Raw genomic sequence first — 13,394 nt, 5'->3', positions numbered from 1 at the left:
TGTCTGCAGGTGACTTCTTCTTCTGTCATGGTTCCAGTCGCCTCTTGGCATGGGAAATGGGGCCTAGATTAACAAAATTAGTGTGGAGAATGCTAAATGAGTGATGCAACCCGATGAACAGATTTTATTCTTCTCAATGAACTGCTTAGTGTGACCTCCTTTGCTTTTGTAGGTCTCCTGTGCCACTTGGATGATGCATGTGTTAGCAACCCATGCCTGATGGGAGCTCTATGTGATACCAACCCTCTGAATGGACACTACATCTGCACCTGTCCTCAAGGCTATAAAGGAGCAGACTGTACTGATGACGTGGATGAGTGTGCTATGGGTAAGTTCCCATCTGCTAATAGGTAGGTTTGTGGATGTTCTACTTGAGAAACTGATGGAGGGAGGAATAGGAACAGCTTGTGGAAGTATGTGACCTATGTGAGGATACAAAGGCCCAGGATACAGTCTTGCATTGTTCCATCAACAATTTAAGACTTGTGTTGTACTTCTGATCCCCAGAGCACTTTACAAACACTATAACCTCTCCCCAGCTCTGAAAGGTAAGCTAGAATGACCACTTCTCTAAGGGAAGCTGAAATAGAGATTAAATGACTGCCCAGGTGATGAAGTCTGTCATTGAGGATCAAAACTCAGAGGTACCAGACTTTGAGATCCATCTAGTCAGAAGCCGGTCTCTGAAAGTGGGTAGTATTGGCTGCTTCAGGGAAAGGTGCAAGAAGTCCTGCGTAGTCAGTTATGGGATACTTGCCCCCACGGAAGTTTCTAATTAATCCCCAATATTTACAGGTTGAAGCAAGAGAGCTTGCATTACTTCCATAACTCTTCTCATACTTACTGCTATAGCTCTGGATGTTCATGTCATCCATATAATATCGCTAATCCTTATTAAACCTGATAAGCTTATGGCCTCAAGTACATCTTATGGAAATGAGTTCCATGGGCTAATTATGTTACAGTAACTCCCCACTTAACGTCCTCTCGCTTAACATTGTTTCAGTCTTATGTCCCTGCTCCATTTAAAGTTGTGCAATGCTTCGCTATAACCTCGTTTGGCTGCCTGCTTTGTCCACAGCTGGCAGCCCCCCATCAGCTCCCCTAAGCCTCCCCCCAGCGCCTCCCGCCCACTGGCAGACCCTGCAGATCAGCGCCTTTCCTCTCCTCCCCCTGCCTCCTGCCCATGGCAATCAGCTGGCTTGCGGCGTTCAGGAGGGAGGGGGGAGGAGCAAGGACTCGGTGCACAGGCTCCCTCTCCCTCCCCTGCCTCCCAAATGCCGCAAACCAGCTGATTGCCGTGGGCAGGAGGGAGGGGGGAGCCTGTGCACCAAGTCCTCGCTCCTCCCTCCTGCCCCCTGAACATCGCAAGCCAGCTGATTGCTGCGGGCAGGAGGGAGGGGGGAGGAGCGAGGATGCAGCGTACCTCCCCCCTTCCTCCCCTGCCTCCTGCCCACGGCAATCAGCTGGCTTGCGGCATTTGGGAGGCAGGGGAGGGAGGGGGAGCCTGCGTGCCGTGTCCTCGCTCCTCCCCTCTCCTTCCTCCCCCCTCCCTCCTGCAAGCCAGCTGATTGCCGCGGGCAGGAGGCAGGGGAGGGAAGGGGGAGGAGCGAGGACACGGCTTGCGGAGTAAAGGGGGAGGAGGGGGAAGAAGAGGCGGGTTACGGGTGGGGGCTTGGGGGAAGGGGTGGTGTGGGCGGGCCGAGGGTTGAGCCCCCCACCCCTGGTGCTTGCAGAGTAGGGGAAGCTGCCGCTGTGCAACGTGCTTCTCCTAGCCTAGAGCACCTTCAGCCTCCTTGCCTGCCTCATTGTCTCCAGTGCCAGTGGGCTGTGCCTGTGTGGGGTAAGGCGGGGGCACCACCCAATTATTGTACTGTACTGTATGCAAAAAAGTTTTTCCCTGGAACCTAACCCCCACATTTGCATTCATTCTTATGGGAAAATTGGATTCGCTTAACATCGTTTCGCTTAAAGTCGCATTTTTCAGGAACATAACTACAACGTTAAGTGAGGAGTTATTGTAATTGGAAAATGTTTTCTCTTAACCATTTTGTATATACCACCTTTAAATGTCACTGAATGACCCTGGTTTTGTGTTATGAGACAGGGTTGAGATTCCAAAGAATCTTCTCCATATATTTTGTATTCATGTATATATTTATTTTGTATATCTTCATCATGTCCCCTCTTATCTGTCTGCTCTCAAGCCATTGTCTTCATACAAGTTTTTCCATGTCCCTAATCATTCTTATCCATCTCAGAACCCCTTCCAATTCTTTCTGAAGTAGGGGTAATCAGTAATACTGCACAGTGGTTTGAGCATTGGCCTGCTAAACCCAGGGTTGTGAGTTCAATCCTTGAGGGGGCCATTTAGGGATCTGGCGCAAAAATCTGTCTGGGGATTGGTCCTGCTTTGAGCAGGGGGTTGGACTAGATGACCTTCCAACCCTGATATTCTATGACTGAGGTGTCATTAGAGAAGGTTTTGGAACAAATTTATAAACTCAACAATAATAAGTCACCAGGACTAGATGGTATTCACCCAAGAGTTTTGAAGGAACTCAAATGTGAAATTGCAGAACTACTGACTGTAGTCTGTAACCTATCATTTAAATCCGCTTCTGTACCAAATGACTGGAGGATAGCTAATGTGACACCAATGTTTTAAAAGGGCTCCAGAGGTGATCCCGGCAATTACAGGCCAGCAAGCCTGATTTCAGTACCGGGCAAACTGGTTGAAACTATAGTAAAGAACAAAATTGTCAGACACATAGATGAACATAATTTGTTGTGGAAGAGTCAACATGGTTTTTGTAAAGGGAAATCATGCCTCACCAACCTACTAGAATTCTTTGAGGGGGTCAACAAGCATGTGGACAAAGGGGGATCCAGTGGATATAGTGTACTTAGATTTTCAGAAAGCCTTTGACAAGGTCCCTCACCAAAGCCTCTTAAGCAAAGTAAACTGTCATGGGATAAGAGGGAAGATCCTCTCATGGATTGGTAAGTGGTTAAAAGATAGGAAACAAAGGGAAGGAATAAATGGTCAGTTTTCAGAATGGAGAGAGGTAAAGAGTGGTGTGTAATGGGCCCAGTCCTATTCAACATATTCCTAAATGATCTGGAAAAAGGACTAAATAGTGAGGTGGCAAAATTTGCAGATGATACAAAATTGCTCAAGACATTTAAGTCCCAGGCAGACTGGGAAGAACTACAAAAGGATCTCTCAAAACTGGGTGAGTGAGCAACAAAATGGCAGATGAAATTCAATGTTGATAAATACAAAGTAATCCACATTGGAAAACATAATCCCAAGTATACATATAAAATGACGGGGTCTAAGTTAGCTGTTACCACTCAAGAAAGAGATCTTGGAGTCATTGTGGATAGTTCTCTGAAAACATCCATTCAGTGTGCAGCAGCAGTCAAAAAAGTGAACAGAATGTTGGGAATCATTAAGAAAGGGATAGATATCCTATCCTATCTCCTAGAACTGGAAGGGACCTTGAAAGGTCATCGAGTCCAGCCCCCTGCCTTCACAAGCAGGACCAAGTACTGATTTTGCCCCAGATCCCTAAGTGGCCCCCTCAAGGATTGAACTCACAACCCTGGGTTTAGCAGGCCAATGCTCAAACCACTGAGCTATCCCTCCCCCCAGAAGACATAAGACAGAAAATATCATATTGCCTCTATATAAATCCCTGGTACGCCCACATCTTGAATACTGCGTGCAGATGTGGTCGCCCCATCTCAAAAAAGAAATATTGGAATTGGAAAAGGTTCAGAAAAGGGCAACAAAAATTATTAGGGGTATGGAACAGCTGCCATATGAGGAGAGATTAAAAAGACAGGGACTTTTCAGCTTGGAAAAGAGACGACTAAGGGGGGATATGATAGAGGTCTATAAAATCATGACTGATGTAGAGAAAGTAAATAAGGAAGTGTTATTTACTCCTCCTCATAACACAAGAACTAGGGGTCACCAAATGAAATTAATAGGCAGCAAGTTTAAAACAAACAAAAGGAAGTATTTTTTCACACAATGCACAGTCAACCTGTGGAATTCTTTGCCAGAGGATGTTGTGAAGGCCAAGACTATAACAGGGTTCAAAAAAGAACTAGATAAGTTCATGGAGGATAGGTCCATCAATGGCTATTAACCAGGATGGACAGGGATGGTGTCCCTAGCCTCTGTTTGCCGGAATCTGGGAATGGGTGACGGGATGGATCATTTGGTGATTACCTGTTTTGTTCATTCCTTCTGGGGCACCTGGCATTGGCCACTGTCGGAAGACAGAATACTGTACTGAGGTAGATGGACCTTTGGTCTGACCCAGTATAGCCGTTTTTATGTTCTTACTGGCAATCGCAGCTTCTCCCAATATAGCCTAATCTGCAATCTTTATAGTGTTGTTGCCGCCTCTCCAGTTCATTCCTGGTGGTTCAGATGCTAGTGGACTGTTTGTGATAACATTCTCATTTTGCTGCTGGGAGAAATAAGGAAAGGCAGTGATCCAGTTACCTCTGCCCCAGCAGTAACTGCTCCCTGGGATTAAGTTCATTTACCTGACAGGAGAAGTAAAATGGATTGCTGATTGGCTTATTCACCCAGCATGGGACCAAGACGTGTGGTGTTTGTTCTTTCCAAAGTGTACCCCAAAGTTGGGTCTACATGCCAATGAAGTCATCAGCCATTGAGTCTGCACCAGGACATGGAGGGATGGACTAGATAACAGAAGCAGCTTTTTCATTGCAGTTCCCAGCGTGCAGAAGAATGACCCTGGCAAAGGCCCACTTGCTCCTGGTGGCTCTTGGTCACTTGGGCTTATCAGTTATGTTGATGCTTGGGGTGCTTAGACCACTTAGTGCTCTCTCAAGAACCGCTTTTCTCTTTGCTACTGGTACTTTTTTTTAAATCTCAGACGTCTGATTCTCCATCCAGTTCAGGTCGTGGCTGTTGCACTTTAGGATCATTGTACCTGTTTCCTTATTAAACAGATATAACCTTTCCATTTATACGAGATCCTGTTTTTCCCTGTTTTGGTTGTTTTGGACCACCTGTGTGTCAAATCTATTTTGAGAATAATGCCTCAGAGTTTATATGGCAGCTGTTTCTGTCTTTCATGAGGTAGAGGTTGATGATATCATGTCAAACAGCAAGGAAGCAGCTAGATCCTTTAATTACATTTCCAGACTTCTTACCATTTGGGTTTAGAAGTTGCAATTTTTGCAAAACTAATCTTTGGGGGCTTGTCTAACATTTTCAACTTGACATTGAGATTTTTGTGTGTGCCCACTGCCTATTGTACCACTTGAAGCCAGTCACTAACCAGCATACCTGGTGCTGGTGTCTTCTGGAGAGGGCCACTCCTTGAATGAGTTTTACTTCTCTACCCCACCTTAGACAAGAATGCTGCATGAAGCTTCTCTAGGAGAAGGCCCTACAGGCTAGTCTGACTGAGATTGGTAGCAAAGGCCTGGCTGTCACTTGGGCTCAGGAGCATCCTGAAGGCCTCAGCCCTGAAGTGGGTGGGCAAGTTGAATAGGTGATTTCGATATGAGGCCTTCAAAGAGGCTTGAGTGCCCTGATCCCCCATTGGGTGCCTCTGTCAATGCCATCTTCAGCTCCATGGGAGTGAGGAGAGGAGCAGTAGTACAGGCCAGAATGCTCTTCTTGATCCATTGATAAGGCTTGGAAATTTCTCTTTCTGTCTGCAAACAGGTGGCCGTTGAATCTTTCCTCAGGCACATAAAAGGCAGCAGGCACCTCACAGTAGAAAGAAGAGTCCTTTCTGCCCTACGCTCCTTGTCAGGAGGGAATGGCATGAGAAGGGCCTGACTGGAGATGGTGCTGAGACTATCATGACCAGAAAAGCAGATTCTGATATATAAATGTGTGTCTCTTGCAGCAAACAGCAACCCATGTGAGCATGCCGGGAAATGTGTGAATACAGAAGGCTCCTTCCACTGTGAATGTCTGAAGGGGTACACAGGGCCTCGCTGTGAACTGGACATTAATGAATGTCTTTCCGAACCATGTCAGAATGATGCCACTTGCCTGGATAAAATTGGAGGGTTCACATGTCTCTGCATGCCAGGTAAGGGGACACTTTCCAAGCTGGGATGGGGCTTCTAGCAAAGATAAAAAGCTCAGAAGTGTGAGGAAGGGAAGGATTGTCCACTGTGCCAGAGACCAGTGTGATGGGAGTGCCCAAGAGCTGTGCTGAATGAGGTCACTGGAGATCATTTGCTATGGGCAGACGGGTTGTGAGGGCTTGCTGGTGTGTGAGGAGAGAAGAAAGCAGGCAATAGGGGTGGTGTGAAGAAGGAAGAAAAAGTAGTCTGTAATTTGTTAGTGAGCAAGACCTAGCTTATTAAATTAAATACAAGCACACAAATTGGTTACTGCTTAACCTTCTTTGTATCTTAACTTTTGGCTTTGGATAACTTCCAGGGCTTGCACAAGTCTAGGTTTTCAATGTCGCAAGTGATGCAGTTCCCAGTAGATTGGGAAGCTATTCTATAGACCGGGGTGGGCAAACTTTTTGGCCCGAGGGCCACATCTGGGTATGGAAATAGTATGGTGGGCCATGAATGCTCACGAAATTGGGGGTTGGAGTGAGGGCTCTGGCTGGGGGGGTGGGCTCTGGGGTGGGGCCAGAAATGAGGACATCAGGGTGTGGGAGGGAGCTTCGGACTAGGGCAGGAGGTTGAGGTGTGTGCGGGGAGAGGGCTCTGGGGTGGAGCTGGGGATGAGGGGTTGGGGGTGCAGGAGGGTGCTCCTGGCTGGGACCGAGGGGTTCGGAGGGCGGGAGGGGGATCAGGGCTGGTATAGGGAGTTGGGGCACAGGAAGAGGTCAGGGGTCCAGGCTAGGGTTACCATACGTCCGGATTTTCCCAGACATGTCCGGCTTTTTGGTCCTCAAATCCCCGTCTGGGAGGAAATTCCAAAAAGCCGGGCATGTCCGGGAAAATAGGGAGGGGTCGTGGGGCTTGGATCCGAGCCAGAGCCGCTGGGGTCGGCGCTGCTCAGCCAGGACCAGGCCGGAGCCGCTCGGCCGGAACCGGGGCCGGCGCCCCAGGGCCCGAGCCGAGCCGGGCTGGGCCGGAGACGCCAGGGCCAGAGCTGCTCGGCCGGGGGGGCCAGACTGGGCTGCGCCTCCTCGCGTCCCCCCTCCACCGCCCCAGCCCCAGCTTACCTGCTGCCTGCCTGTTTCAGGCTTCCCGTGAACATTTGATTCGCGGGAAGCAGGGGAGAGGGGGAGGAGCAGGGGGCGGAGCGTTCAGGGGAGGGGCGGAGTTGGGGCGGGGACTTTGGGGAAGGGGCAGAGTTGGGTGGGGCCGGGGCGGGGAAGGGAAGGGGTGGAGTTGGGGCGGGGCTGGGGGCAGAGTTGGGGCGGGGCCGGGGCCCCGTGGAGTGTCCTCTTTTTGTTTTTTTTTAAATATGGTAGCCCTAGTCCAGGCGAGACTGCGCGCTGCCCTCTCCGCAGGTGCTGCCCCTGCAGCTCCCATTGGCTGCGGTTCCCAGCCAATGGGAGCTCAGGGGCAGCACTTGGGGCGGGGGCAGCATGCAGAGCCCCCTGGCTGCCCCTACGCATAGGAGCCAGAGGGGGGGCATGCCGCTGCTTCCGGGAGCCATGGCACACACGGAGTGGGGCAAGCCTCCAACCCCACTCCCTGGCGGGAATTCGAGGGCCAGATTAAAACGTCTGAAGGGCCGGATGCAGCCCCCAAGCCGTAGCTTGCTCACCCCTGCTACAGACTAATAGATCTCACTATTAAAAATATTTTGACATGTTTGAAATCTTTACTCTATAGCGGTTACCACATCAAGTACACCAATGCTCTGTCCAATCTATTAACTTCCCTCTAGTAGTGACCAATACCCAGTGCTTCAGGGAAGGGGGAAAAAACAGCATGCCCTTGGCCAATTGTGCAGTGTTATGCAAATATAGAGGAAGCATTCCTTCCTGACTCCACTCGGTGATGAGCTGACACAATGAAGCATAAAGTGAATTTACCCAGTCTTAGTAAGCCTAGCAACAAATGAAGGCGTTGCTCCACCTTTTCCAAAATCCACATACAGTATTTTGACCCTTCCCTCCTGTGGGAGTGAATTTCAGAGTGACTACCTGCTGAGTTAGTTTTCTTTTGTTTGTAAATTATCTCCTTTTATTGTCAGTGACTCTACTTACGTTCTTACACTAGTGCCCATCATCAGTGTATTTGGTCCCCTCCCAAATCATTAAAGACATAATTGTCTCTTTCTCTTTTCAGTATGCAGAAGAAAATGGTACATTTCAATTCAGATTTCTGTCTTTATTGTGATATTGGGAGATCATGCATGCAGCTCTGAAAATGTAATGTTCAAGTTAACAACGAGGAGTCCGGTGGCACCTTAAAGATTAACAGATTTATTTGGGCATAAGCTTTCGTGGGTAAAAAAACCAACTTCTTCAGATGCATGGAGTGAAAATTACAGATGCAGGCATAAATATACTGACACGTAACTCCCTTCTCTTCATGTGTCAGTATATTTATGCCTGCATCTGAAATTTTCACTCCATGCATCTGAAGAAGGGGGGTTTTTACCCACGAAAGCTTATGCCCAAATACATCTGTTAGTCTTTAAGGTGCCACTAGACTCCTTGTTGTTTTTTGTGGATACAGACTAACACGGCTACCCCTCTGATAATGTTCAAGTTGAAAACTCCACTTTAACACTTGTATTTATGCCTTTAAAATGTGGTCTCTTTATATCAAAAATGTCAATACAAACTGGAATTTCTATTTCAGTTAAATCTAGCTTTGATTTTCAGTCCTGGAATAAGGTGTAGTCAACACCTTGGGCACTTTCTAAAGCCTTTCTGCCATTCCTTGTTATCCTTTCCAGGGTTTAAAGGTATGCACTGTGAACTGGAGATTAACGAATGCCAGAGTAATCCCTGTGTGAACAATGGAGAATGTCTGGATAAAGTCAATCGCTTCCAGTGTGTCTGCCCACCTGGTAAGTGTTCCTCTCCAGCACCACCTCTCTTCTCCCTACAAAGGGCACAACAGACTGTTGGAGTGGAGTGAAAGCAAACCTGCTCAGGATGTGCCTTCCCTGAAGAGTGCTCATGCCCAAATTAGAATTCCTTTAAAGGAGAACTGAAATGATTAGCTGTAATACTTGCTAAATAAGTTTCATATGCAACTATCCTGATGCAACATTAACACTGTGCGTTTTACTGGACAAATGTTAAGACTGAACACGTAGTTTTACACAGTGGCTGGCAGCTATGACTTCACTTGTTAAAGAATGTCATGGTGAATTACAGACCAATGTCTGTAGAGATTATTTTTTAAATCTATTTTAATTTGAGACAGTTTTCATCCTCCACATAATTTTTTTGGCTTCCTCAAGGTTTTAGGTGAGAGCCTTTCCTCAGCAACTCAACTTGGTTAAGTCGCTAGCACAGTGCAGGGAGTCAGCATTCTTCTCTGCAGAAAGGGGCTACTGCTAATCCAAGGGACCAGCACCAGGTTCAAGGTCACCAGGTTAAGGTCCAATATCTTGTAAGCCAACTGGGGGAGAAGTAAATGCTTTTTTTCCTGTGCCTGCCCAGGGAGATCTCTACTTTCCCTCAGTCCCTTCCCCCCCAGAAGCAGTACTTGAGTCCTCTCTTCCCTTCTCCTGGTGCCAGGATGTCTGGCTCCATCACCATAACTGACACAATCCACTACCTTGTTTATCAATAACAAAGCGTTGTAAGGTACAGGACATCTTGTCCTGTGCTGTACAGTGCATCCCATACTGCTGTGCTACCCTTAGCTATAATTGTGGCCAGGGCCGGCTCCAGGCACCAGCCCACCAAGCTTGTGCTTGGGGCGGCACCTGGAGGGGGGCGGCGCGGCGCTCCGGCCGCTGGGGAGAGCGGGGCCACGGCCGGGCTCGCCGCCCTCCCCCCGGCGCTCTGGCCCCTGCGCTCTGGCCGCCGGGGGGAGAGTGGAGCCCCGGCCGGGGCTCGCCGCCCTTCCCCCGGGGCTCCGGCCGCCCTCCCCCCCCCCCCCCCCCGCTGGGGGGCGGGGCGGCCGGAGGCTTTTTTGCCTGGGGCGGCAAAAAAGCCAGAGCCGGCCCTGATTGTGGCTAAGGGTATGCTTTAGAAATACATGAATTATTTCTTCATGTGGAGTTCCTCACTTTGACTGCCCAAAGTCTCCTCTATTTGTTGTTTTGTTTCAGTTTCCCAAGCATAACACTGTGGAAGGTCCTCCCTTTGCTTTTTTCTTGTTGCCCCATGCCAGCCCTATTCTGACATGTCTGCACTGCAAATGAAGATGTATTGCTTTGCAAGTGACAGTATGACTACAATACAGATAGGCAAGCCCATGCTTGCTTTAATCTAGCTAGGGTGGATAACAATAGCAGTGAAGATGTAGAAGCATTGCCTGTGGCATAGGCCAGCAACCCAAATACATACCCAGAGTCTCAGGTGAGCTGAGACTGGGCCAGCTAACCTGTGTCAACATGTCCTCATTGCCTTTGTTTACCTGTGCCAGTCAGATGAACACTGCAAGCATACCTTGACTTGCAGTGTGGCATACCCAGAGCATCACGGAGATTGTTCCTGCCCTTTTGACCTGGAGGACGGAAGCTACCTCTTGGCAGGGTGATTTGCTGGACCAGGAACCAACTAATCCAGGGAGGATGTGGGCTAGTGATGAAACCTGGTTTGGATCTACCACACTACATGTGGGCAGTTTTAAAGATTTGCTAAGAATTAGTCCTGAGCAATACACCTGCCAAAGTCTGCCTATTCTTTGATGCAATTGACGCTGTGTTCAGAGGTTTAATGGGGAGAAAAGTGGTGGTACTCTAAAGCTCCACTCAAGTCCAAGCTTGTTCATTTCAAAATGAGATGCTTCAGAGATCATGTTTAGGCATTGAAGGATTTGATTTTTGTCGGTAAATGTAGGTAAACGTTGATTTCACAGACAAAAATATTTCCATTGATGATCAAAATTCACAGATAAGCAGCATTTTCTTATATTGCCTGAAAACTTCTTAGAATCTTATTTAAGGATATTTACTTTGTATATTTTGACATGTGATGTTGACAATGTTTTAATGTTTCTAAAGCTTTACCTTTTTGACTCTCAATGTCTACTTTCACTAAATAATTATTGTCTGACCCCCCACACACACACAGTTTCCTGCAACTTTGAAAGTTTATATCCATAAAAATAGAAAAAATGCTTAAAAATGAACATTAGTATTATCTGTTGACATTATAAAAAAATCGAATTCTTCCAAGCCTAATCATAATGATTGTCCCTTTTACCTTGAGTGATTTTAGGCAAGTAGCTTACAATGTTGACATTGAACATGTCATTAGGATCCAGAGTTAACGATTCATTGCGGTTAATAAGAAGAGTTCACACTTCTCCAGAATCTGTTTCAGGCTGTCTGCAAACTGTGGCAGGCAGCCAGTATCCATTTCTTTGTTAACATTCAACACTCTTCTTCTTAACCATAAAATCTAAAGATCAAACAAATGAGAGCTTAAATTATGGAGCCAAGATGGCAGTCACAAGGAGAAAAACTGGCTGGTTGAAAAGCTGCAAATTGGCCAGTTCAACACCTGAGCCTGTTTTGAGGAGCAGGAAGGGACAGGGGATGGATATTCCTACTCTGAATAGTTTCAGGATTCTCACTTTCCTCTTGCCTTTCAGGTTTCACTGGAACAGTGTGCCAGATCGACATTGATGATTGCTCCAGCACACCTTGTCTAAATGGAGCCAAGTGCATTGATTATCCAAATGGCTATGAATGCCAGTGTGCCACAGGTTAGCCTCATCACATCTTCTCACATTCAGTGCAATGGCTATAGCACCATGAATAGAAACTAGTATGTGCAGCCTGTGTAGTGAGCAGAGGCAGGCAGCAAAGCATTGGGTCTGTGCTATCTCTGAACGTCTTTTTTCCAGGAATCTTTGCTGCCTACCTCTCTGCAGAAGAGGGCAGCACTGAGTATCTCTTAGGGACAGAAGCCCCATGGTTTGTGACACCAAAGGATTCACAGTTGCCTGGAAGGAAGTCTAGCTTCACTCTTTCAGTGTCATCGCTTTTCCCCTGCAAAGAGTCCCTATTTACTGGTGTTTTTCCATTCTTGGATTCCCCAGCATGGAATGCTTTCTTTGGGACTTCAGGATGGGCCCAAGTGAAAACTGGCAGCCTGAGACCAAGAGAGATGGGTAGAGCAATGCTAGACTGTATTGCTTCCTGCTTGTTTGCTTCCAAACTACTTAATATAACTGAGGAATGGACTATGAGGATCTAAGTGCAATAAGTGTACATGGTGCCTTAAAAGTTGAACACCCAGCAAATGTGGTACACAGTTAGTGGCCATCTGCCAAAAAGTCTGATTTAAGTGATTTGCCCAGGGTCACATAGGAACTCAGTGGCAGAGCCAAGGATAAAACAGAGCTGTCTAAGACCAGCCTTAACTCTTCAGCTCTGAGCAGAAACTGCTGGGTGAGGCTTAGTTTAGGACTGGGTCAATTAGACTCTTATTCTGGGGTGAGCCTGGCCACTTATTTCCATAGGTGTTGAACAAGTTGCCTACCCCGTGCCTCAGTTTCCCACTTTGTAACATCTGATGGTATTAACCCTCATCACCAGGGGCTCTTGAGGCTCTAGAAACTCTGTGGTATGAGAAAGAGGCAAGATTAGCCCCTGCAGCTGCTACTGTCTCAGATAGGCACTCTTAGTCTGGATGGATTCATGTGAGATTTGGCTTATTGTCAGTGAATCCAGTCAAAGAGTCAAATTCTATTTAAAAAGCGGCTAAGGCAACATAAGTTGTTTAGCAGCAATAACTTACTCTGCTCTGTACAGAATCCAGAGAGACACACTTGCCCCGAGATGTCCTAAAAATACCAGAGAACGGAACCCCTAACTTTAGATCAGACTTAAATAAAACGTTCCTTCCTTTGTTTGGTCCTGATTTTATTTTGGGCAAGTCCTCTTCCCTAAAGAAGGGAAGTGGCAGAGGGTGCCAGGAATAGTCTAATAATGCTACACAGGGAATGAGTAGACACTAAGCTGTTTGGGGCAGGAGCCTTGTGTGTTTTTACAGCACCTAACACGTTGGCTCTATTAGACACAACAGAATTTACCAAAATGGCATTTGGCTTTATCGGGACAGGTTCACAATAGTTTCGGAAGAGGAAGACTATGCAAGAGACAGCAGAACAGTCCTCAAAGAGTGGAACAAATCATCAAGGGTTGTGTTAAATTTACCATCGCATGAAATCTTTATATCAAGACTAGCTGTTATTCTAAAAGACTTGCTCTAGTTCAACCACAAGTTACTGGACTTGATGTGGGAATTGCTGGGTAAAATTGCATG

General features: G+C 47.2%; 1 protein-coding gene across 1 annotated transcript in view; it reads left to right on the top strand.

Moving 5' to 3' along the window:
- The window catches only part of NOTCH2 (notch receptor 2), a 108,298-nt gene that overhangs the window by 36,138 nt on the left and 58,766 nt on the right, over positions 1-13,394 (top strand). Inside the window, exons 7-10 of the mRNA XM_065409934.1 lie at positions 173-328; positions 5,910-6,098; positions 8,894-9,007; positions 11,716-11,829. Of these exons, the coding sequence (XP_065266006.1) occupies positions 173-328; positions 5,910-6,098; positions 8,894-9,007; positions 11,716-11,829 (573 nt within the window). The remainder of the gene's footprint in view (positions 1-172; positions 329-5,909; positions 6,099-8,893; positions 9,008-11,715; positions 11,830-13,394) is intronic.

Source organism: Emys orbicularis, chromosome 8, assembly GCF_028017835.1.
Source record: "Emys orbicularis isolate rEmyOrb1 chromosome 8, rEmyOrb1.hap1, whole genome shotgun sequence".
In the NCBI taxonomy this organism is placed as follows: domain Eukaryota; kingdom Metazoa; phylum Chordata; order Testudines; family Emydidae; genus Emys; species Emys orbicularis.
Note: the sequence above shows the minus strand (reverse complement) of the source record. Positions and strands in the feature narration are given on the sequence as shown.